The sequence below is a fragment of the Cucumis melo genome, chromosome 2 (genome assembly GCF_025177605.1).
Source record: "Cucumis melo cultivar AY chromosome 2, USDA_Cmelo_AY_1.0, whole genome shotgun sequence".
Lineage (NCBI taxonomy): Eukaryota > Viridiplantae > Streptophyta > Magnoliopsida > Cucurbitales > Cucurbitaceae > Cucumis > Cucumis melo.
In genome coordinates, this window is record NC_066858.1 from 1349584 (window position 1) to 1374829 (window position 25246).

The following is a 25246-nucleotide window of genomic DNA, read 5'->3' on the forward strand; positions in this document are numbered from 1 at the left end:
ACGTTGTGTCTTTTTGCACACATTCGTCTTTATATCCGTCAATGTGGGGGTAGTGAGTTTCTGTATACGTGTTGGTGTGTGTGTCTACAGATGAAGTGGCCGAATTCGGTAAATAGTAACAATTTCTTACATTCGACTAATCAACGGATCTACGCTGACTGTTCCCCTCACTGACCGTTACTGCCCAATCACAACCCGCCAACTCAGCACTAAATTCGATATAATCTGCCTTTTTAAGCAAAACCATTCAATCCTCTTTTTCCAAGAGAAAACATCATAAAATATAGTTTTTTTTTAATTTAAATTGTGTTTACTTTCTTTTAAACTTGTACTTCGACTGTGGATGATATATAATTAAATTCGTTTTTTATTTGTTGCTTTAAGTTTTTTTATCGACATGTGATAATTTAAGGCGGTAGATATGTTTGAATTTTATGGATTTTGATTGTACAATATTATATCTCAAAATCAATTGATAATGAAAAATGTAGTTCGTGTATCTTATAAGAAATTACGAGTTTTTTGGTCTTTTCACTTGTTCTCGACAAAGATTAATGTTTTATCTTGGATTAATTGTTGATCATATATTGGAAAATAAAAGACATGATGGATTAATTAGATTATGGTTTGTTAGTAGCACAAGTGACACTACTATCATAATATGCTTAGGGTAACGTGTTGAGCTATGAACCATTGGACCACAGTGTAAAGAGTTGATGAGGTATAAAAATTGTTGTGTTTTTAGACGTAGGACTCACAAACTTTTTAAATCAAACAATTAGTAGAGTTCATAACTCCGCGCATGTTAACTATTCATTCTTCACTCCTTGAATCAAACGCCCTGTATGTGTAGAGCTCAAGTTGGTCGATAATGTCTTCTTGGCTTGCTAGATGGAATGTATGTGAGATGTATATTGTTTAAGTATGACTTTTCGTGTGATCTATTGATTATGAGCATGTTTAGTGTGACTGTAGTTTATAACTTAAGTGGGGATTATACATGCATATGTCACACAAAATTATGATATTATGCAGTCAAATATTGTACCACTAAGCTATGGACCCTTGACACGAAATTATGATATTCATATGTACCATTCTCTCCTTCTTGTCGTTTTGGTTGAGTGAAATTGACCAAAGTTTAGTAGTTATGAATTACATGAAATATGCTTAGATTTTATTTATGTACATGTAATTTATACATATGGATGCATGCTTAGCAAGTTTAACACGTATATAGACAAAATTGTTGCACATTTGAAAGAGTACGAATCAAGAGTCCAAAGACAAGTTTGGATTCCATTAGCATGAAGTCTATCTTCGTTGTTCATACGAGAGAGATGAAAAACATACTTATATGATCTCTATCTTCATGTTTTTTTTCCTGACCATCTTTTGTTATGTTTGCGAGTATAATTAGAAGGATGTGAATATTTCGATGGACTTCCAATGCATATATGATTAAGACATACGAGATATTAGGTTGTTTTATTATGGATGCATCATGAACAATTGCAAAAAAATGTCTTAAATCGACAACCCAACCCTTTTTTTTACAAGCTCGTGTATCGTAGGTTATGTTTGAAGCTGTTGTTTTCTAATTGCTGTTCTTGTGAACATGTAGTTGTTCTATAATTTTGTCGCTGCATTTTATGTTTAATATTCATACCGTTGTAGTTGTTCCAAAACCATAATTAATTTAGAAACAAGGATATTTTGATAATGGTAAATATAGGGAAATTAAAATTGAAAACCAACCCTTTTTTAAAAATGATGCAAAAATAAGGTTAAAATAGAAATCTTGGAACTAACAAAACCCACAGTTGAATTATTAAAGTATGATATTTTGGGAATTTAGAACTGATTTGAAACCGAGTGAAAAAGTTGAATATTAAAACCACTGCATTTTAAAATTTAAAGAACGAAAAAAAAAGTATTTTTACCTATAGAAAAATTAACTAAAATATTTACGAAATATAACAAAAGTTTATAAATTATTAACAATAGACATCAATATACTTTTATCATTGATAGACATATTTCTATCAATATCAATCATGGTCACATATAGAATACCAATTTTTTTCTACGTACATTAATTTCCAAATAGAAATTATGAAAAAGAAGATACTTTTCTAAATTATTTATTACATTTCTCACTCACGGTAATTTTTAAGGTAGTTATAATGAGTAATAATTTTTAGAATAATTATGAAGTATGTAACGGTATTTTTAAAAAATTACAAATATAGTAAAGTCTATCAATGATAAATTTCTATCGTTGATAGACTCTTATAGTTTATTAGACCAATATTTGCTATATGGTCGTGATAAACTCTTATCCTAGATTTTACTATATTTATTATTATATTTATTATTTTTTTTAAATATAACTATATACTTAGTTATTTTGAATATAATCGTTATATCTATAACTTTTTAGGTACAGTTTTCCAAAAAAGAAAGTCACACGTATGGGCTTTGGGCCCGCCCCTTGCATCGACACGCACGAAGCCCAAATGCAAAAGTTCTCTCTCCCCAACAGTGTTTCTTCGTCTTCCACGGTTCACTCCTTCCATTTCTTGACAGAGATCTAACATCCTCTCCATCTCTCGCGCGCGAATTATTTCATCTGATCTCAAACAACCTCTGATCTCCCACCATTTTCTTTAAAATGCTACAGCCTGCATTTTTTCATTGACAAATTCAAATTCCATAGCTTTTGACATGGCTTTCATGGCTGTACTGGAATCCGATCTTCGTGCGCTGTCTGTTGAAGCTCGCCGCCGTCATCCGGCCGTTAAAGATGGAGCTGAACACGCTATTTTAAAGGTCCAACTTCATGCTTCATCTTATACCAAGTGTGGACTATGTGCGTTTTTATTAATTGGCTTCGGAATAGTTGTATTTGTATATTTTGATTATTCAATTTTAATAGCTGATTGGAAGCCGTTGGAGTTTAATTTCTGGTTTGAGTATGCGTAGTAAATAAAGTAATCGAAATAAGTAAAGAGTGTTGAATTTCTTGTTCCGATAACATTTTGTTCTGTGTGTGTGGGCGTGGGTGCGGGGCTATTTTTATGAGAAATGGACATGTTCTTCAATCTATCTACAAGTAAACAAGTAAAGAGTGTTGAATTTCCTGGATGGATGGTTATTGTTGCAACTTGTTAGCATCATTCGAGGAAGCATGGATGCTATACGACATAATTTATTATCAATGCTTTAGGTTGTTATGAATTTAATCGCACAGAGTACTAGGAATGACAGGCATTTTGATAATTATCTTCATTTTTGGGTTTGCAGCTTCGAACAATGTCATGTCCAAGTGACATAGCAGAAAATGAAGACATATTGCGAATTTTTCTGCTGGCCTGCGAAGCCAAAACTATTAAGTTGAGTGTAATCGGGCTTTCATCTCTACAAAAGCTCATATCACATGATGCAGTTAGTCCTAATGCCTTGAAAGAAATACTTCTTACGCTGAAAGATGTAAGTTTTTAATAGTAGTCATGGTTTGCTGCTTTTTTTATATTGTTAGGAAAATTATAAGCTTAAGGGAATTATTTTCATCGATTACTTTTGTTACTCTAAGGACTATATACTGGTTATTGTGATTTTCATTACTGAAACTTTAATTTGAGTCGATCAACTATTTTTGTTATGTTAAGCTAATTACAGTTAGCTTATGGTGTTTGATAATAAAATCTAAATCTATAGTTAACTAATGTCAATTGAAACATAAGTTTTTTACTACCCTTCTGCCACCCAAAAAGTTGTCTTTTTTGCTCTAGCAAGTTCTAGTTGTGGGAAGTGGGATGCTGTTTGGTTGGAGAGACTCTCTTTGCACTAGTGGGTTCCAGTTCTCACCCAATTGAAACAAAATTAGCCAGAAATCCGATCTTCACTTGATGAGTTCAATTTTAGGCTTGGAAGAAGGATGTCGATGTTCATGTTTGGAATCTTGATCCCAACGAGGGTTTTTCTTGTAAGTTCTTTTAAAGCTGTTGTTGGATCTGTCTCCTGTTAGTGAGTTAGTTGTTATTGTGCTTTGGAGGATTAAGATCCCTAAAAAAGTCAAGTTCTTTACCTAGCAAGTCTTACTTGTCTCGCGAACACTTTGGATAGGCTTACGAGAAAAATACCTACGTCAACGAGACCTTTTTGTTGTACGTCAACATAACATTTTTTAGCCTTTAGATGACAATGATGGTGGTGTTATAGTGAACTATCAGTAGGGATAGAGGAGGATACTAAGAGAATGGAGGAAGGAGGTTCTTTTGGGAGGAGCTGGGGGATTTTTTTGATTATTGTGGCCCAAGATGGTGTTTGGCGGGAGACTTCAATGTTGTCTGTTCCCCTGACGAGAAGGATTTCGGGGGATAATGACTAGATCCATGAGAATATTTAATAACTTCATTGACGATTAGTAGTTTATTTGATCCTCCTTTAGGTGGGGGTAAGTTTACTTGGCTAACTTTAGGGCAGGAATGAGGATCGACAAGTTTCTCTTATCGGAGGCCTGGATTGAGAGGTTTGGAATCCCCTGATAGTCAAGAGGGTCTCGAATTGCTTCAAAGCATACCTATCTTTTTATCTTCGGGTCCTCCGAACTAGGGTCTATATCCTTTCCGGTTGGAGAATACGTGGCTGGATCATCCTTCATACCAAGCTAATATTTTTGCTTGGTGGATTGTACCAGTTCAAGGAAGATGGGAGGGCTATCCTCCTTTAATGTTTAAAAAGGTTGTTTTCAGTTGCAATAGGAATAAATCTCCAAGCACTTATGGCTTTTCTATGGCTTTCTTTTCGGACAATTGGAATCTTGTCAAAGGAGATTTGGAGGGAGTGTTTGAGGAATTTTATGAAAGGGGTATTTTAAATAGTTCATTGGTGGAAAACCTTCGTTTGCTTGATTTCTAAAAAGGATAATGCTAATAGGGTTAAGGAATTTTGGCCTATTAGTCTTATTACTAGTGTTTATAAGATTTTGGCTAAGGTTCTTGCTAATCGATTAAGGAAAGTTATGTCAGGCTTAGGGAGCCTTTGTGGCGGGAAGGTTGATTTTGGATCAAGCTCTTATTAGCTAATGAAGCCATTGAGGAGTATAGATCGAGGAAAAAAGAAGGTGTGTTGCTTAAGCTTGCTTTGTATTTAGCTTTCTAAGATTGTTGTTTTGTTTAGCTTGATTATTTTATGTTGGAATTCGTATTCTAGGTTTCCATCTCGTTTGTTGCCTAATTTTAGCTTATGTTGTAGTCGTTGACTGAATCCTTCTTTATTTCTCTTGCTCTTAGTGTAATACTCTTGTACTTTGAGTCAAGTCTCATTTATTAACAATAAATAAAGAGACATGTCTCCATTTGAAAAAAAAAAAGAAAAAAAGAAAAGGTGTATGACCATGTGGATTGAGGTTTTTTTGGATAGAATTTTGATGAAAAAAGTTTTGGTTGCATGAGGAATGTGAAGTATTCTATCCTCATCAATGGCCAGAGGGTCGATTCAAGCCATAAGAGGTTTAGACAAAGGGATCCTCTGTCTCCTTCCTTGTTCTTACCGGTGGTGGATGTTTAAGTCGGATCATTTATAAAGGGGTGGAAGGAAATATTATCGATCCTTTTAGGGTTGGAAGGAATGAAGTCGCCCTATCACATCTTCAATTCACGAATGATACAATGTTATTTTGTTATGAAAAAAAGGATTCCTTCCTCATTCTCAACCATATGGTGGTTTTCTTTGAAGATTTGTTTGGGTTAAAAATCAATAGGAGTAGATATACTATTTTTGGAATTAACATTGATCATGTTAAGTTGCAGAGGTGGGTTGAGGTGTTTGATTGCGAGGTTGGCTCTTTCCCTTTATCGTATGTCGGGCTTCCCTCAGGTGGAAATTCGAGAGCTTTGACCTTTTGGGATCTTGTCTGTGAGAAAATTTGTAAGAGATTGACAGTGTGGAAGAAAGGGTTCTTTTCAAAAGCTGACAGATTAACCCTGATTAGGTCGCTGCTAAGTGGGATCTCGATGTACTTTTTCTCTCTCTTTAGGGCCCTTAGCTTGGTGTGCAAGAGCTTGGATAAAATACATGATAGATTTTCTGTGGGAAGGGGTGGAGGAAGGTCATGGACCCCATTTGGTCAACCGGGAAGTGGGGTGCACTTTGTGAGTTAGGGGGTTTAGAGATTGGTAATCTAACATTCCGCAACAAAGCCTTGTTGGCCAAGTGGCTTTGGCGCGTTTCTTTTGTGTTTGATTCTTTATGGCATAGGATTATTGTGAACAAGCATGGAACCCATCCTTTTGAATGGACGACAAAGGGGTTAAAAGCACACATTGTAATCCTTGGAAAGATATCTCTTTTGAGCTTCTAATTCTTTTTTTCCAGTTTACTCGTTGCTTTGTTGGGGAGAGTAAGGATACGTATTTTTGGAAGGATTAGTGGTTGAGGAAGTCTTCCCTTTGTTCTTCTTTTTTGCATCTTTATCATTTATCCTCTTCCAAAAATTGTATGATATCAGATCTTTTGGTTAGGTCCGATAATTCTACGTCCTTCTCTTTCAGGTTCCGCCGTAATTTGACTAATAGGGAAATGACGAAGGTTGACTCTCTTCTTTCTTTGGTCAAGGGTGCAATTTTAGGGAGGGGAGGAGGGACATTTGTGTTTAGAGTCCCAATTCGAGTCAGGGGTGTAAGTGTACGTCCTTCTCTTTCAGGTTCCGCCGTAATTTGACTAATAGGGAAATGACGAAGGTTGACTCTCTTCTTTCTTTGGTCAAGGGTGCAATTTTAGGGAGGGGAGGAGGGACATTTGTGTTTAGAGTCTCAATCCGAGTCAGGGGTGTAAGTGTAAGTCTTTTTCAGTCTGTTGTTGGATCCCTTCCCTTATGGGAGTCCGTTTTTAATGTGGTTTGGAGGACCAAGGTTCCTAAGAAAGTCCAGTTCTTCATCTAGCAAGTTTTTCTTGGTTTAGTTAACACTGTTAATAGGCTTGTTAGGAGGAGGACTTCACTTGTTGGGCCTTTTTCCTGTATGCTTTGTTGTAAGGTGGAAGGAAACCTTGATCTTCTTTTTTGGGATTGTTAGTATGTGCGGGCTATGTGGAGCTTTTTTTCTACGTGAGTTAGGTGTTAGCCATGCAAGCCATCGGGGCGTTTGTTTGACGATCAAGGAGTTCCTCCTCCATCATTGGGGGAGTGAAACGAACAGGTGTTTAGTGGTAGGGAAAGGGATCATAGTGAGGTTTGATCTTTGTTTAGATTTCATGTTTCCCGTTGGGCTTCGATTTCAAAGACCCTCTTGTAATTATTCCATTGTTAACATTTTACTCAGCTGGTCCCCTTTCTTTAGTCGGAGCGTTTTTGTGGTTTTTTTTTGTACGTCCTTGTTTTCTTTCATTTTTTTCTCGATGAAAGTTGTTATTTCTATATAAAAAAAAGAAAGTTGTTTTTCTCAAAAGTTGGATAATCTTCGCACTTGTTAAGACTTCTTTAAATGCATGAATGAACATAAAAAAGAACCATTTCATCTCATCAATGAAAATATGAAATCATAGTATGTTTCTTATGGAGAAAAGGAATAGCTTTGAGTAATATGAGTTTGATCCTGATTACTGCCTTTGACATTCGGGTCAAACACGTAAGTGGATTTTCACATTGTTCTGATATAACTTTTTTTTATACTGCAGCATGCTGAAGTATCGGATGAGACTGTTCAGTTAAAGACACTTCAAACTATACTAATAATTTTTCAATCTCGTTTACATCCTGAAAGTGAGGTAATGAGCACTTAGAAAACTTTGTCTCCATAAGATGCCATCTTGCAAGAAATAGTACATCATTCATACATGAAAACAGACAGGTTGAACAACACTTCTCTTGTTCACTTTTTGTTGATGAGATATTATTTTATGGCAAGAAGCTGAACTTGGGGAGGATCAATGTGTGTGTTTCATATGCTTGTTCTTCCTTTATATCGTGACTTTGTTGGAATTCTGGAAAACTTTGTGATCTTTTATCATTCATCAATCCATAGGTTATCAGGGAATTTGATATACCCCTATTTTCCTGAAAATGGAATCCGTTGGATTTCTCTATTTGCAGGATAAATTGAAACCCAACACTTTATATTGTTATCCATAAGTTTTCAATTTTATAATTGCAGGAAAATATGGCTCAAGCTCTTGGTATCTGTATTCGGCTTTTAGAAAACAGCAGATCGTCTGACAGTGTGCGGAAGTATGTCCCCATTTACTCTATTGATTTTAGACTTGTCAAATCCTTTTCTAGTTTTATTATTTTGAAGAATAATCAGTTTATACCTCTAAAATTTGAGGTTGTATTGCTTACGATTTTTAACTAATAATTGTATCAATTAAATCCTTAATTGTTATAGCGAGTCAATTTGGACCCTCTGTTTTGATGTCATTTTAAGACCATTACTGCAAAAACTTCACACTTGTATAGGAGTTCTTTAAATGCATGGAAGGACATAATATTAGAGAGAAGTGTTAGAATAAGATAGTAACAATTTTGCATTAATATGAATGAAATTTCTTCTCCTTGCCTTTCTCTACTTTTCTCTACTTATTTAGGTAGAATTACATGATAATTTTCTTACCACTTTGCTAGAATTTTGGGAGAAGAACAATTTTATTTAGGTGATTTTAAGTGGAATTAAGTGAAAATAGTTACAACAGCTAAAATCACTAATGGAGAGTTCTAAATTGATTCAACTATCGGAGTTTAAGGTTTAAATCGACACAATTATTGGTTTGGGGTATAAATTGATTTCTTCTCCATTATTGTTCACCAGCTACTTGCTTATCTTCCACTTTATCTAAAAAAACCTATTTCATTTGAGTGTGCTATGCAGTACTGCAGCGGCTACCTTTAGGCAAGCTGTAGCTCTGATATTTGATCATGTAATTTTGGGCGAGTCACTTCCGGCTGGAAAGTTTGGTACTGGAAGTCAAAACTCTCGAACCAGTATGGTTATTTCTGATGTTGACCGTAACATCAATAGCTCAGAGTATGCTTGCGACTTATCATTTGATTGACATTAATAATGATTACTTTACTCTTACTCTCAGTTCACATCTTTCTGTGGATAGTTAATATTTTGTTGTGCTATTTGAATACTATTTAGTGTGTGCTTATCAAAGTCCGCTTTTTCTGCAACCCATGTTTATTTAACATTTTTATTGAAAGCAAACATAACCTTTTTGTCTTCCTTTAGTCTCATATTTGGTCCTGTGGGGAGGATATCTGATTGTCCAATTTATTTATTTTGGATGAAATATCGTGCTTTCAAGAAAAGTAAATGAAATAGGGCTTACAAAAACCACAGCCAGATAAAACAACCATCTTTTTTATGTTCTGTATTATGCCCTATTTCTTCTGTATTCTCCGTTAATTACTAGATTTGTTTTCCATTAAAAAAAGCAGAAAACTGTTATTACGTACCATAAGCATAGTGTTATGACTTGAACTACTTTATTCCATTAATCCGGGCATGAACAGGACACTGAAAAATGGGTCTCTTTCTGGAGGGCAATTGTTGAAGCGAGAGAACTTGACTAGAGCTGGGAGGCTTGGCCTAAAATTGCTTGAAGATCTGACAGCTCTTGCCGCAGGTGGATCTGTATGTACTTACTTTAAGCTATTAGTTTTTTCTCTCCCTCCGATATATTATTAGGATGATTGTTTTAAATGACAAAACTGTTGAAAAATATTTACAAATATAACATAAAGTCACTGTGTACTAGTGATAGATGATAGTAGTATACCAGATATTTTGTTATATATGTAAATATTTTGGTTCATTTTAAAAAACAACACCCTTATTATTATTATTACAAGTAGATCCTTCACGCTGATGCTGAATAGTGGAAGACTTTTTCGAGCTTCCTCTGGATTTTGGATTAATTTGGCTAGGCAGTTTCAAGGAAGCCGGTTGCATCTTCTTGCAAGTTTTTAGTTTCAAATTAGTTCTTTATGAGAGGATTTTGCATTATGCTTTGTATTCAGATTTCTTTGGATATGGTTTTGTTTAGCTTGATCTCTTCTATTTGGAATTTGTTTTTTAGCTTTTGTTGTAGCTGTAGACTGAATTTTCTCTTTTCTCTTGCTCTTAGTAATACTCTTGTACTTTGAGCTTAAGGCTCTTTTATTAATAACAGTTTAAGAGGCTTGTCTTCGTTAAAAAAAAAAAAGATTATTTTATATATTTTTAAATCTAAAATAAAAGTTACAATCTTTTTTATTGATGTAATGAAAATAGACTAATGTCTTAATGGACACGAACAACATGAGGGAGATTTTTTTTGTGACAGAAACAAAAAGTTCCATCGAAGAAATGAAAAAAGGCTAATGTTTGGAGTATAGTGAAGCGAAATAAGCAAAATAAATCAGATACAGCTGAAAGAAACCCACAAGGGAGTGATTAGCTATTGGGGCCCAAACCCCCTAAACGAGTTTAGCTATTAAATTGTGAATTAAGGGGTCTTTTAGGGCTCTGAGTTTAGTTATGAAGTTTGGAGTTAGAAATTTGTGTCAGGACAATGGAATAAGTTAGACATTTGTGTTATGACAATGCAATAAGTTAGAAATTTTTGTTTGTGGCATAAAGTTGTTTACTAAAGTTTCTTGATAAATGTACTAAACATAGAAAGAGGGGCAAATAGAGTTCCTCGATAAATGTAGAAACTTGAAAAGTAAACACTATTGAAGTTGAGTTATTTAATTTCAAAAGAAAAAGTTGGTGGATCAAACACCCCAAAATAGTTCTTGCACACCTTTGGGATTTTTGTGTCATGCTAAAACTACTTCTGATAGTCTGCATCCCTAAAATTTTCTTTCTAGTATTTTATATTTTTTCTATTGTCTGCAATGGGAGATTTTGATTAAGTAGTTTTATTTTTTTGGTTATGTTTTGTTTTGTTTTTTTCCCTCCATTATCTTGGTAAATGACTCTGATCTTCTTCTACAGGCCACTTGGTTACGCTCGATTTCTTCCCAACGAACCTTTGCTCTTGATATACTAGAGTAAGCTCTCTTCTTAGAAGGTTTTATATACTTTAACCACCGTGTCAAAATTAAGATACGTTTCCACAATATCATGAAAGTTAAATAAACATGCTAGCAGAAGATAATCGAACTAAAACACTCTAGATTTCATGAATTTTGACGATTAAGCATGTTGGGAAAAATTGGGAAAAAAATTAAGATTTTGAACACTTGCCTTTGAAGGTCAAAATTCTCCCTCAAGGCCCCCACTTACATGTCTCTACATAAGCATTTTGTGATCACTCCACTTGTATTAACTACAAAGTGGGTTGTATCCATAATATCCCAAAATAAGGGATCCAACCTTATTTCTATACCATAGACGATTTAGGCTATTACTCAAACTTGATCCATGTTTATGTCTCTACATAAAGTTCAAGTGCTCATACTATAGTCAAGAAGCCTTGTTTATTGGATTATAAGTTCTTCATAAGCAAAGCTTTTTATTCAATAACAATTTTATTGAACAATACTTCATCAACTTTATTTAGAAGATTATTGAAAAATGATGATATATTTGATTTTAATTCACTTATATGCGATCCTTTGTTGAGTTCATATATATATTTATTGCACTGACGGATTTACTATAGGCTTGGGGGCCCGAGTTCCCCTCAACTTTATGTTCCTTACATAATATATATATAAAACTGAAATAATACCAAGAACAATAGCTAGCGCAGTGGTAAAACTGTTATCTGTAGACCTAGTTTCAAGCCCCACTTCTTACATATGTTTTCTAGATTATTTTTATTGAATTGTAAAACCTCCCGGCAACAAAATTTCTTGATCCGCCACTAGTTTATTGTGAACTAATCCAGTCAAAAGCATCCTTTTCGAGTTACAGATGGAACAAAATCAATGTATACTTTTCAGGGTTCTTCTCGTTCACATTTTGTGGTTTTATATAGCTTATTTAGTGACCTCATCACGGTGGTCTCTTTCAGAAGCTTCACTGGTTTAGTGGAGTTGGGAGAGATTTATTGTTTCTTTTCTTGTTTTTTATGAAACAGAAACATAACTTTTCATTGAAATGGTTTTTTTTTGAATTAAAATAACGAAATGACTAATGCTCAACTTTTTCTTGTTACCACTATAGTTTCTGAAATATTCTCTGGTTACCATTATAGTTTCTTCTGTACTTTTGTAAGTAGTTTTCTTTTCTTTGTATTTTGGAGCGTTAGTCTCTTTTGTTTTCTTATTGAAAAGTGTGGGATTATTTCCAAAAAAAGGGAAAAAAATCGTCTACTGGCTGCATCATCAGTTGCTCAAGTTGGGTTTAATGATGATTTTTAGGAAATGGATCTTGGAGGGTTCAGGAATACGTTATTTAGCAAGAGTTGTTTCCTCCACTTTAAGAAAAGATTTGTTCCTTGCCTCATGAAAATCAAAGTTTAATTCTTTTTGTTTAGATAATTCTCTTGTACTCTGAGTTCAATTATTAATAAAGAAGTTTATCTCCGTTTCAAAAAGAAAAAAATCAAAGTTTAATTCTTTTCTTTTATTCTGTTGCATTTTTATAGGTCTTTGTGTAAGGAGTCTGGCAATATACTCGTACATGGAGTCGCACTGCCACTTTTCATTAATTTAATGAACTTCATTTCTTCATGTTCTTTTTCTTAATTTTTATTTGTTGCTTGTAGGTTCATTTTGTCAAATTATGTTGCTGTTTTTAGGATATTAGTTCCATATGAACAGGTGATTACTATAGCTTATCTTAGAAAACTTCCCTTTTGCATTTATCTGTGATTTTCTAATGAAAGATCTAAATCTGAAAGGATTACTTAAAAACCATACAGGTTTTGCGCCATCAGATATGTTCTCTTCTCATGACATCACTTCGTACAAATGCTGAGGTGATTAATTTGGAAAATTTGTTAAATAAAGCTTTAATTTTGGTAGCCATTCTTGTTGAGATCTTGGTAACAATTGGCTTCCTTTTGTCTCACTTTCATGTCATGTTAGCTTGAAGGGGAGGCAGGGGAGCCTTACTTTCGACGCCTAGTCTTGCGGTCAGTTGCTCATATTATCAGACTATATAGTACATCCCTCATCACTGAATGTGAGGTCTGTTCTATGGGAATAAACTTTTTAATTGTGACATAAAAATTTGGATCATGAACTTTATGAATTGTGGTCTTGGTATTGTTTAACATCCTTAATTAGTTCATCGATTTCAATAACAAGACTTGAATGCTTCATATGTGTCTGATTTTCCGATTAACTACTTATTTCTTTTTAGTTGGAAACCAACTTTTTCATTGACATAATGAAATGAGACTAATGTTCAACGTTTAATAAAGATAGTGAAACAAAAGGAGCCTAAGGATTACGAGTTGCACTAACTGAACATATTAAAGAGAATAGTACAATTGTAAAAACTACGTTAAGCTGGAAAAGTAAAAGCATTCTAATTCAAACATATATTTTGAGTGGAGAAGTTTTCAAAAGATTTAGAAAGAGTGCAGAGAAGACACATTGAATTGAGCTACTTTGAGCCGTTCCAACCAAGTTATTTATCTTGAAAAACCCTTTGATTTCTTTCAAACTAGCGTTCCACATGCAACACCTCGACCGCATTAGCCCAAAGCCAACCGGGGGCCCACTTTTAAGGCTGGTCAAATAAGAATCTGCCAATCATTGTCTCGGAAGTTATTACCAAACAGAAATGCAACTTTGAAGTAGAAGAACAACTGCCACTTGCAGGCAGTAGCTTGCAGCATAAAAATAATCAAAGAAATCTCCTTCTGCCTCACAAAAAGGGCAAATGGAAGGAGACAAACAATGTGGTGGAAGCTTCCTTTGCTATGTCACCGAAGAACAATTTAAGTGGCCAAAGATCATAATGCAAACAAAGGTACTGATGCGCCTTGGGCTCTGTCTTCCATAAAGCCTTGAAAAAACAATTTATCTAAAGGGGAAGAAGGGGACAAATGGTTTGCAAGTGATTTGGCTGAGAGAACCCTTGAAACTTCTATTGACCACAAATGTGGATCAAGGTTCTCTCAAACCCTTGTCAATCAAAATTTGAAAATCAATGATCTCTTCATCTTTTGATAAACGACAGACAACAATAGACCTGAAGAGGATAGCCGGTCCTAGTGGTCCGACATCATCCCTGATGGAAGGAGAGCAAGCCCAAACGACCAGGTAACAACAAAGACTTAAAAGGAACCAGGCCAACCCAAAGATAATACCAAAATGCAATTATAATACTAGGCCAAGCTTGAATGTCACTAACCAGGTTTTAGTTATTCTGATCCAAGGGCTTCACAAACTACTACAAGTCTTGCCAACCGTATGCCAACTATAATTTTCGTATCTAACTATTTTTTTTTGGTGCCTATATTTTTGTCACTTCCTTTTTTGAAAAGAATATTTTTGTCACTTCTGTTGTAGATAAGCAACATACTGCTTCTCCATTATTCTACATTGAACTTATACTTGGACAGAATCTGAATCTACTGTATAACTATAGTTTTCCTTTTTACCGTATGCAGGTTTTCCTCAGTATGCTATTGAAGGTTACTTTTCTTGATTTGCCATTGTGGCATAGGATTCTTGTTCTTGAAAATTTGAGGGTAACTATGATTAAGTAGATCATATGTGAATTTGTAGTTTGAATTCTGTCTTATATATCGGGTTGAAGTTCCTAATAATTCAAACTTGTCAATCTTAATAGGGTTTTTGCATGGAGGCTAGAACTTTGCAGGTTCTTTTCCAGAACTTTGATATGTAAGCTTACTAACTCTGGCTTATTTTATATATTGTACTTAAGTACAATATAGTAAATACATGTTCATGAAATTTAAAGTCTTTGTATTTTGATCATTAAACTCTTTCCATTATTTAATGAAAGGCTTCGTTTCAATTTTTTTTTTTAAAATTAAAACTTGAAAATGCTACATAGTAATATAACTATAAAGTTTTATATGGTTCTCATGGAAAATATTGTAAAACATCGTTATATCCACTAGTTATGGATATATGCGTCAGATTAGTAAGAGACATTATAGTTAATTTTTTTTTCTGGAACGGAGACAAAAACTTCCTTATTAATAAGAACTCAAACTATAAGAGATTTATACACATGGTGTCTTGGCAGTTGGCTATAACTAAAGGGAGCTATGGTCCTTGGAGGGTATGGATGATTTTGGTGAGAGTTTCCATTGTTGAACTTTGGGAGAGAGACAATCCTCTTGTAAGGCAATTGATATATCGTAACTCCTCTTGAAGGGCTAGCAAAAGGAAAATGTTAGATCCAATTCTCTTTGCAAATGAAGAGGATCTTTTAACGAAGAAAGAGAAAATTTCGGCTGTGCCCTCTTTTACGGCTAGAAAGTCACTTCAACTAGTCAGTAGCCCTCCTTTTGACGATCCACTCTCCACCAATCCTTTGAACAAGAAGTTTAACTCTCAGATTACTTCGGCTGGTATTTTTCTAAAGAAGATATTTTACTTCCCATGTTAGCCGCAGATTCTCAGCAAAGTCATCTCAACCCTTCATCTTCTTTTTTTGAAAAGAAAACAAGTCTCACTATTATTAATATTGAAAAATAGAGAAACAAAAGTTCAATGTATATGCGGTTTATACAAAGAGCAATGGGAGATTAGTAGGCGCACCCAGACATCGCAACTAGGTTGACACCCCCTTAGCGCGTTTATCGTATCTATGAAGCGAAAATAGAAACCTTTATACTAGGCTCCTATTTTCAATACAAGAAGAAACAAAAAAGCCACCAATACAATACAAGGCCAAAATTAATAATAATAATCTGTCCATACAAAACATAAAAACAAAAAGAGGCTTTGAGCTTAAGTCTTTGTTGTAGTTGTTGATTAAATTCTTCTCTATTCTCTTGTTGTTAATACAATACTCTTGTACTTTGAGCTTAAGTCTAATTTATTAATAATAAATAAAGAGGTTTGTCTCTAACTAAAAAAAATGAATTTGTCGAAGAAGGGTGTGTAATAAAGAGGTTAGTCAAGGGGTTGTGTTGTTTTTTCCTTTTGCCTAATACTCTGTGGTGTAGGATCATTGCTAGTATGCACAACCCCCATGCTTTTGAGTGGTTGTCTTTTGGGGTTGAAGACACTTATTTGAAATTATGGAAAGACATTTCGAAAGAGTTGTCTTCTTTTGTTCATTTGGTCCGATGTGTGGTTAGTGGTGGCTAGTGGGGGAGGGGAGAGACGTATTTTGGGAAGACCTTGGGTGGGGAGAGACCTTTTTGTGCTTTGCTTCCTCGTTCGTATCATTTATCTTCCTTAAAGAATCATTTTGTCGCTGATTTGCTTGTGTTGTTTGGGAGCTCTTGTTCTCTCTTTTCAGTTTCTGTTGTCCTCTTTCTAGCAGGGAAGCGTTGGAGTGGCTACTCATTTTTCGCTTCTTGAGAGTCACTCTTCTAGAAGACGGAGAAAGGATGTCTGATTTGGAGTCCTAATCCTTTGAATGGGTTCTTGCGTAAGTCTTTCGTTCATTGTTTGGTTGATCCTTCTCTCGTGGGGGTGTTTGTCTTCTTGATTCTTTAGAGGGTTAAGATACGTAGGAAGGTTAGATTCTTTACTTGAAAGGTTCTTCACGGTCGTGTGAACACGCTGGATAGGCTTGTGAGGAAGTTGCCATCATTGGATGGGCCTTTTTATTGTTTTTTGTGTCGGGAGGCAGAGGAAGCTCTGAACCATATTTTCTGGTGTTGTGATTATGCACACCATGTTTGGGCTTCTTTTATCTAGACTTTTGGGATAATGTATTTTGTCATAGAGGCGTTAGACATATGATCGAGGAGTTCCTACTCAATCTGCCTTTTGAATAAAAAGGCCATTGTCTATGGTGTGTGGGGGTGTGCTCGATTTTGTGGGTTTGTTGGAGTGAGCAAAATAGTAGTGTTTTGGTGAGTGGATAGGGATCCCTCAGATGTTTGGTCCCTTGTTCGTTTTTATGTTCTTTTTGGGTCTCAATCTCGAATTTTTTTTTGTAATTGTACCTTAGACATAATTTCGCATAGTTTGAGTTCCGTAAAGGGTACTCGTACTCCCTTTTTTTTTTGAAAGGAGACAAGCTTCTATATTATTAATGAACTCAAAGTATGAAAGAGTTATTTCAAGAATTGTTTTTGATCCAATCCGTAGGAATCAATAGAAAAGGCAAATCCCTTATGATACACCAGATCCGGCTCGGTTATTGATAGAGTGAATAGATCTGCCATTTCTTGAAATCTCTCTTCTGATTCAAAATCGTGGTGTAACGTGTATCCCCTCCTGTTCCGGTCATGGAATAGATGAAATAAATAAATAAATGGATTTTTGTTCAAGAATGAAATCTTATTGGAACTGTCCATATCCAGTTCATCCTTCGGAACCATATCACATCCCGGATCTGATGAAATAGGATGAATTGAGACGGTATTTTGTAAATACGTAATTATCTTGAATATATTAACTATTTCTTTATTTTCCGATCGCCTGGAAGGGACAAAAGAAACATCTTGTTCTTTCTTCAACAATTTCTGATCTCTAGTGGACCTCTGAATAGGATTCAAACCCATGATGAGAATAATAGAGAAGCCTAGAAATGAGGGAGAGAGAGGATCAGAGGATCTTAGGCCTTTTCGCTATATGTTTTTTGTATAACTCTATTGTACTTTAAGTATCAGTCTCTTATAATTTTAGTAATGAAGAGAATTGTTTCCACTTTCGATTTAAAAAAAAAGCAATGACAAATCTCTTTTCCTTTTCAAAAAAAAAGAAAAAAAAAAAAGAAAAGGCTAAGGACGCACTCCAACCTAAAAGAAAAGAAAATATGAGTATAGAACCATGAAGGTTCTCTTGCATAAAATAAAGCAACTAGGGGATAATGGTCCACGTAGACCTCTTTAAATTGTCTGTGACTCTTGACTGTGGTGAAAGAACTTTGTTTTCCATAGTTTCGCAATGGAAGAATCCTTTTTAAGCGAAAAAGGAAATAAGGACGGAAGTTCATTCTTAAAAATCAAATTGTCCAACCATGAATCCGTTATAATTTGAGTTTTGTTGCCCCTACTGACATTGTGACTGATATTGTTATAAACGTGGACTTTTACTTCGTCAATATATTACCAAGGCCCTTTAGGCAACATTTTCTAATTTTTTAAATGTGAAAGGAATTGCGATGATTTGGTTGTTACATACTTGGCACTTTTTATTTTTAGAGCAAATTTTCTGACTTTCATTGGTCTTGCAGGCATCCAAAAAACACAAATGTTGTTGAAGGCATCGTTAAATCCCTTGCTAGAGTTGTGTCCAATGTACAGGTATTTATTAAAATTGCCTGACCATTATCACCTTCTGAGGTAGCTTTGTGTCTGTGCATTAGTGCTGGTATGATTGCACTTGTAGCTTTGTATCTGTGATAAATTAGTAAAAGGGGAAAAGGTAAAAGTACAGGGATGAAATAAAAAATTGAGATTGGTTGTGAGGAGAAAAGGAATGAACAAGAGGACACTGGCTCCACCATTTGGCGTCCTTGTATTTTTTGCTTTGAACATTTTCTTTCTTGCATCTGTTTTTCTTTTGTTAGCTTTTCCTGTTCCTAAGGTTTTAGCTTTTAGTCCTATTGGTTCTCTTTTTAGTTTCTTCAAATCCTTTGGGAGATTGAGTCCCCGGACATTTTTTTTTGAAGAACTTCCTCACTTCTTTCTCTTTTGTCTGGCTGTCACTAATCTGTGGTACATATATTTGGATGTTTTTTTTGAAACGGAGAAGAACTTCTTTATTAAGAGTTAAATTCAGAGTACAAGAGAATCATACAATGAGAGTAATAAAGAAGCCTAAAAGAGGGAAGCTGGGGAGATCAAAAGACGCACTCGGACATCTCAACTAGGTTGATACCCCTATAGCACCAATACATATATTTGGATGTTTCTGCATAACATAAAAAGATTTTGTGTACCCATAGTTGGAAGGGGGAAAATAAGAGATTTTTGTTAATGGGTACTTCATGATTCTATGGGAATCTTGGATCAAAAGAAATGAATGAATTTTCAGTGGAAAAGAGAGGAAGTCTGATCAACTTTTGGTAATTTTGAGAGAGTTTAAGTTTTTCTTTGTATTTAGCTTTCTACTGATGTATCGTCTTTGAGTGGCTTTGATTAGCTTGTTATTTTCTGCTCGGGTTCGTTTTTAGAATTCCATCATGTTTATGTTACTCGAGTATAGCCTTTGTTTAAGTTTTAGCTTGTATTTTCCCTTTGGTTTTTTTTGCTCTTAGTATAATACTCTTGTACTTTGAGCTTTAGTCTCATTATGATTAATAAAGATGCTTGTTTCCGTTTCAAAAAAAAATTTTGGTTGCAATTGTTTTTCATGCCTCTTGTTGGTGTCTTTAATCATTTTAATCCTTTATGCAAACTAAAGGAAGATCGTTGTTTTTTTTTTTTTAAAAGGAGACGAGTTTCAAATTTTATTAATAAAACGAGACTAATGCTCAATGTACATGAGCGATATACAAAGAGCACACAAATGAAGAGATTGAGGATCAGTAGGCGCACTCGGACATCTCAACTAGATTGACACCCGCATAGCGCCCTCATCATATCCACAAAAAGAGACTAGCATTAAAGATCAAACATCAAAAAAGGCCAAATTCACCCTGACCCATTTCCAAGCTTGAATGTGGCCAATGAACCCAATTTCCTCCTGCTTCTAGAAATGGAAATCCAAGGACCTCTCAAACTATTTCCCGACTTTTCCTTCTTGTGCCAATCAAAAGTCTCTTGCCTGTGAATGCTTCTAACAATTTGTCTCCATAACTAACCCTCTTCCTTTGAAAAACTCCAACCCCATTTTGCAAGGAGGGCCAGATTCCTTTTCTTAAGGCCGCCCACTCCAAGACCTCCATCTTTCTAAGAGCGGGTACTTTGTCCCATTGCACCAAATGGTTGAGCTTACTCCCCATGTGTCCTTCCCAAAGGAAATTTAAGAAGGCTAAGGGTTAATTGGCTAATTAGATAAAATCGATTACCTTGTTACATCAAAATTCCTTATGATTCTATCAATGGAAGATACTGCTTTGTCAGGCACTGTGAAAACTGACATGTAGTAAGTGGGAAGATTAGCAAGCACAACATTGCAAAGAGTAGTTCTCCCTCTTCTGGATAGGTTAAACCAAGCTTCTTGTGAATTTTGTCGATCATTGGTTGCCAGAAAGACACTTGCCTTGGGTAATCCCCCAACAGTAAGCCTAGGTAAATAAACGGAAAAAAAAGGCTGCTTTACAACTTAACTTTTCTGTCATAGACTGCAAGTTCTGGTCACCTTCATTGACACCATGAAGTGCTAATTTTTCCCAATTTACTTGCTGACCTGAGCACTATTCAAATAAAGCAATAGCATCCTTTAATTTCAGTAGCATTCCTTCATCATACTTACAAAACAGCAGTGTTTCATCTGCAAATTGAAGGCAGTGCAGGATCGTTTTTTTAAGTCATTAGTTTATCCTTTTTTAAATTTCAATATGGGGTAGATCTAGCATCTAAAGATGGAGCTCCAACAACACTCAAACCAGTCTTAATTTTTATTTTTTAAGAAAAAGATTTGGAACTTTTCATTAAGGGAATGGAAAGAAATCAGTGCTCTGAGATACAAAAGGACTTGCGAGTTTGGATTCTTATTAAAAAGCTCAAATAAACTAACATAACAAGAAAAAGAAGTCACAACCCCTAAACATTACATCAGATTCACACCAAAGAAATATTTCTCACTATGAAAAAGGCTTTCATCTTCTTAACTTTTTTAAGATGCATCTTCCAGTCTGGGTTTCTCAGCCTTGTTTTGCAGTCACGATGTACTACAATCAGGGCCTTTATTTTACTTAGACCTTTGTTTAAGACTTTGTACTTGTTTATGCACTTGTAATAGCTCTAGATATCCGGGCATTGAAGTTCCATATATTTTCTATACTTGACACTATATTTTGGACATGGTGAAGGAGCTAAGGAGGTGTCAACCTAGTTGAGATGCCCACGTGCACCTGTTGATTTATCTTGTACTTTGTACTTTGAGACGTCTCTTTTCTTATTTCAATGAAAAGTGTGTTTCCCTTTTTTTTTAAAAAAAAGACCTTAAAGAAATTGGTCAAGCAAACTAAGTTCGACAAACTATCATGGCTAATGATTACTTCATCTGCAAACTTGTTGTACTTGATAGTAATAATATCGCTTCCCACTGCAGCACAAACAATATTACACGTTGATAAAAAGACAAAAGTGTCAAACTAAATACTAATCTAAAGATATAAATATTGTAGGTCCATGAGACGAGTGAAGAAAACCTGGCAGCTGTCGCAGGGATGTTTAGTAGCAAGGCCAAAGGTAACTATGCTCTTTATTTAACTTGTCTTATTAAATTAAACTATCCTCTTTCTATAGGAACTCAATGATTTGGAGATTACACTTAGTGGTAAAAGAAGGATACATGACCTAGAGGTAAAAAAAGGAGACATAGTCTCTATAACTAACTAAGAGGTCATGAGTTCAATCCATGATGGACATCTACTTAGAAATTAACTTTTTACGAGTTTTCTTGACATCCAAATGTTGTAAGGTTAGGCCAGTTGTCCTGTTAGATTAGTCGAGATGCACGTATGTTGGCCCAGACACTCAAGGTTCACAGATGTATAAAAAAGAGATTACACTTTCTTACTCTAGCTAGTATTTTGTGAAGGATTTAAAATTCTTTTATATATATGGATTTGCTTGGTCATAATAGATCAGAATGGCTCAAATTGTAGTCTACTGCTATACCTTAATTTGCCATCCGTGCCTGCTATTTAGCGTTTTCAATCAGAACAAGAATGCTGAATGGCCTTTACATATTATCTGTGGAATCTGTTTAGAGATTAAATTGGAAGGTCAGGATATTTAGTTACTTTACTTTTACAAACACGGGGCAAGTATTGAAAACTCAGTTAAAGCATAGAATCTAAACTACAGAGGCTTCATTCTGAGTTCGAGTTCCAACAAACATCCTGTAGCATTTGTAGGGCCTTCAGGTCTATCTTTTATGTATGATTTCTATTATCCTTGGTCTGCTTCCTTCTTTTCTTTTGAATCACAGGAAACGATTTGGCTTCTATTCGATTGAAGTGAGACTTAGAATAGAATAGTTAATCAAGTCATTTCTCGCTTGGGTGTTTACTTTGGTCTTTTCATGACCTTAGTATTGTTCTTGTATTTTGGATATGATAAGGGTGCTGTGGGGTGTCAACCTAGTTGAGATATCCGGATGCACCTACTGATCCTCTCTCTCCCCCATTTCTAGGCTTCTCTATTATTCTCAATATATAACTCTCTTGTACTTTGAGTTTATTAATAATATAGAAGCTTGTTACGTGGCAGTGCTTTTAATGTTACTTTCTCAATGACACAGATATTATTGCAGATTCTAATTTGGTTGTCGTTGGAAGATCTTTAAGCTGATTCTTCATGTAAAAGAATTAATTTCCTTGGTTTTTGATGAATTTCTGTTGGAGGATGCTCTCTTGTTTTAAGGCCTTTTGGCTGTGGCTTGTCTTGTTTTCTTGTTCTTCGCCGGTTTGCTTTTTTGGGCTTTGGTGTTCTAGTCAGCTGTGGGATTTTTATTTTGCTCTGTCTGTTTTATTTTGGCTTGTTGTTCTTTTGTGGTTCCTTCAATTCTGTATTTTATTTTCTTTCTTAAGTTTGATTGCTCGTAGGAAGCTTGCTTTAGTCCTTGTATTTTTCCCTGGTGGTTGATTGGTTGGCTGACTTATACCTTTGGATTTAGGTTTTGGTTTTTGGCGTTTATCTTTTTTCTTTTCCTCCCCCTTAGACAGGGTGTATCCTTAAATCTTTTCTTCCTTTTCATGTATCAGAAAAATGTTGTCTTATTAAAGAAAATGTCTGTCGAAACTCTACCAGTTTAATATTATAGACAATACTGACCTTGTCTGTTACAAGGTTAAATTAAAATGGGTCAGTCACCGAGAATGAAGTTGTTGTCAAAACAACTGGTTTTTATTTATTTTATTTATTATTTTTTAAAATTTTGTTTCTTTCTATACTTAAACTCAAGGAATAAAGACACATTTCCTACAGGAGTTGAGTGGAGTCTTGATGGTGATGCTTCAAATGCCACTGTTTTAGTTGCTAGTGAAGCGCATGCAATAACATTGGCTGTCGAGGGCCTATTAGGTGTTGTTTTTACTGTGGCTACTTTAACCGATGAAGCAGTTGACCTTGGGGAGGTATCTTGGTTTTCATTTTACCGTTCTGATATACTTCACACAACCGTGTATTTTGTTGAGATGCTATATGAGATGGGCTAATTGTATGTTGTGTTCTTTTGATATACAGCTTGAATCCCCAAGGTTTGATTATGAACCACCAGGAAAGTGTAATGGAAGAATAGCAAGTGTCTGCATTTCTATGGTTGATTCTTTGTGGCTGACAATACTTGATGCATTGTCCCTTATTCTTACTAGGTACGTTAATTCTTTTTCTCTCCTTCTGTATAGCATGTTCATAACTGGTGCGGAACTTGAATTAAGCTTCTGATGAAAGATCACAGGGAGAGGCTATTATCTTGGAGATATTGAAAGGATATCAAGCTTTCACTCAGGTGATTCCTGTTATCTTATCGTGATGGTGTTTTCCTTGAGGATTTTGTTGTGAGAAAACCATTGGTTAGTTTTCTTTTAAAGTGTCAACTGTCAAAAACTATTATTGACATTCATTTTATGAAGAACCTTAAATGATCAATGATTTTGTAAAATTGAGTGGAGACTCACGTAATAAAAAATTACTTAGCTACCATACCTCCATTTAGTCAACTTTTCTTCCTGATACTGTGATACACAGAAAGGTGGAACGTACCTAAAATTGAGTGCAGCTGAACTCAATAGGATGCCTAGAAAATGATATTTGTTCTTTGTTTTTATGGTTTTATGCGATAACTCTCAGTGATGATGTTTCTTTAACAAGTAGTAACTTTTCATCAAAGATGAAATCAAAGAAAAAGTTCGAAGAAGAAACTTCCGTAAGGAGTGAAAAGAACTAGCAACCAAACCAAAAAGTAAGGAATGCCCAAAGATACATTAAATGAAATAAAACAATGAAAAACCAAGCACCTTAAGGAGAGCAGGCACAATAAACCTAGAAATAAATCTGTAATGCCCAATAACCGTTGAAGCTAGACAAAGAATACATAATCAGAAAGTAAAGCATTGCTTATAGAGAGTAATTCAGCTCCCTAATGAACAGAATAGTTGAATGCTTAGAGGTTTTGAAAGGGACCCTTCGGATGGTTGGTTCCTCTTTAGATTTCATGTTTCTATTTTTGCTTCGAAGTCGAAGAGCTTTTCTAATTATTATGTATGTTCTATTTTGCTCAATTGGAACCCCTTATTTTAGTAGGGCTTTTTTTTTTTTTTGGAAAAGGAAACACACTTTTGATTGGATTAATGAAAAGAGACAATCTCAAGAAACAACGTACAAATTTAGCAGATTAGGAGGTACACTTAGGCATCTAAACTAGGTTGACACCCCCTTAGCATCCTCATCAGGTCCAATGTTACAAAATACATACAAAATAGCATATCTAAAGTTCTACATCCTTTTGAGGATTTGTCTTTTTGGATGCCCTTGTATTCTTAATTTTTTTTTCATTGTAAGTTGTTTTGTAAAAAAAAAATTCAGCTCCCTAACCAATGAGAAACTTTTAATGAAGAATATGTTTTATGCACTCTACTTATGTCATGTGGATCACAGGCATGCGGAGTTCTCCATGCTGTTGAACCATTAAATTCATTTCTTGCCTCCCTTTGCAAGTTTACAATTAATTTTCCGAGTGAAGTGGAAAAAAAGAGGTATTTAGTTCTATATAAACCAATGTTACAATTTTAATTTTCTTTCAGTTTTCCCGTACTCCACATGATGACTGGCATATATTTGATATTTTGAAACTGAAAGCACCTCTGTTCCTAATAACAACAGTAACATGGTTGAGATCATGATTGAAGTTTAAAGGAGGATGTTTCCCTATTAATTTGTTCTAATAGGTTATATTTGATATGTCCCTTTTGTTAGCCTGCTGCATGGGGGTTTTCTCTAACCACGGCCCATTGGTTGTATTTTCTAATGTGCTCCTCTGTTCTTATATAAAAAAAAGGAAGAATGAAATCAAGGTTAGGGT

At 34.9% G+C, this 25246-nt stretch overlaps 1 protein-coding gene across 4 annotated transcripts in view; it reads left to right on the top strand.

The window, feature by feature from the left end:
- Positions 1-2556: 2556 nt before the first annotated feature.
- The window catches only part of LOC103492245 (uncharacterized), a 37423-nt gene continuing 14733 nt past the window's right edge, over positions 2557-25246 (top strand). The window contains exons 1-18 of one of the 4 annotated variants that reach the window (XM_051081298.1): positions 2557-2832; positions 3307-3492; positions 7681-7770; positions 8157-8230; positions 8868-9023; positions 9515-9635; positions 10983-11038; positions 12703-12757; positions 12859-12915; positions 13025-13126; positions 14560-14640; positions 14742-14794; positions 18282-18351; positions 21345-21408; positions 23152-23300; positions 23410-23537; positions 23617-23674; positions 24823-24920. In XM_051081298.1, coding sequence (XP_050937255.1) covers positions 2728-2832; positions 3307-3492; positions 7681-7770; positions 8157-8230; positions 8868-9023; positions 9515-9635; positions 10983-11038; positions 12703-12757; positions 12859-12915; positions 13025-13126; positions 14560-14640; positions 14742-14794; positions 18282-18351; positions 21345-21408; positions 23152-23300; positions 23410-23537; positions 23617-23674; positions 24823-24920 — 1703 coding nt within the window. In that variant the 5' untranslated portion in view covers positions 2557-2727. Of the gene's footprint in view, positions 2833-3306; positions 3493-5051; positions 5129-7680; positions 7771-8156; positions 8231-8867; positions 9024-9514; positions 9636-10982; positions 11039-12702; positions 12758-12858; positions 12916-13024; positions 13127-14559; positions 14641-14741; positions 14795-18281; positions 18352-21344; positions 21409-23151; positions 23301-23409; positions 23538-23616; positions 23675-24822; positions 24921-25246 lie in introns of those variants that run through there. The other 3 variants (XM_051081296.1, XM_008452535.3, XM_051081297.1) reach the window with 3 other exon arrangements.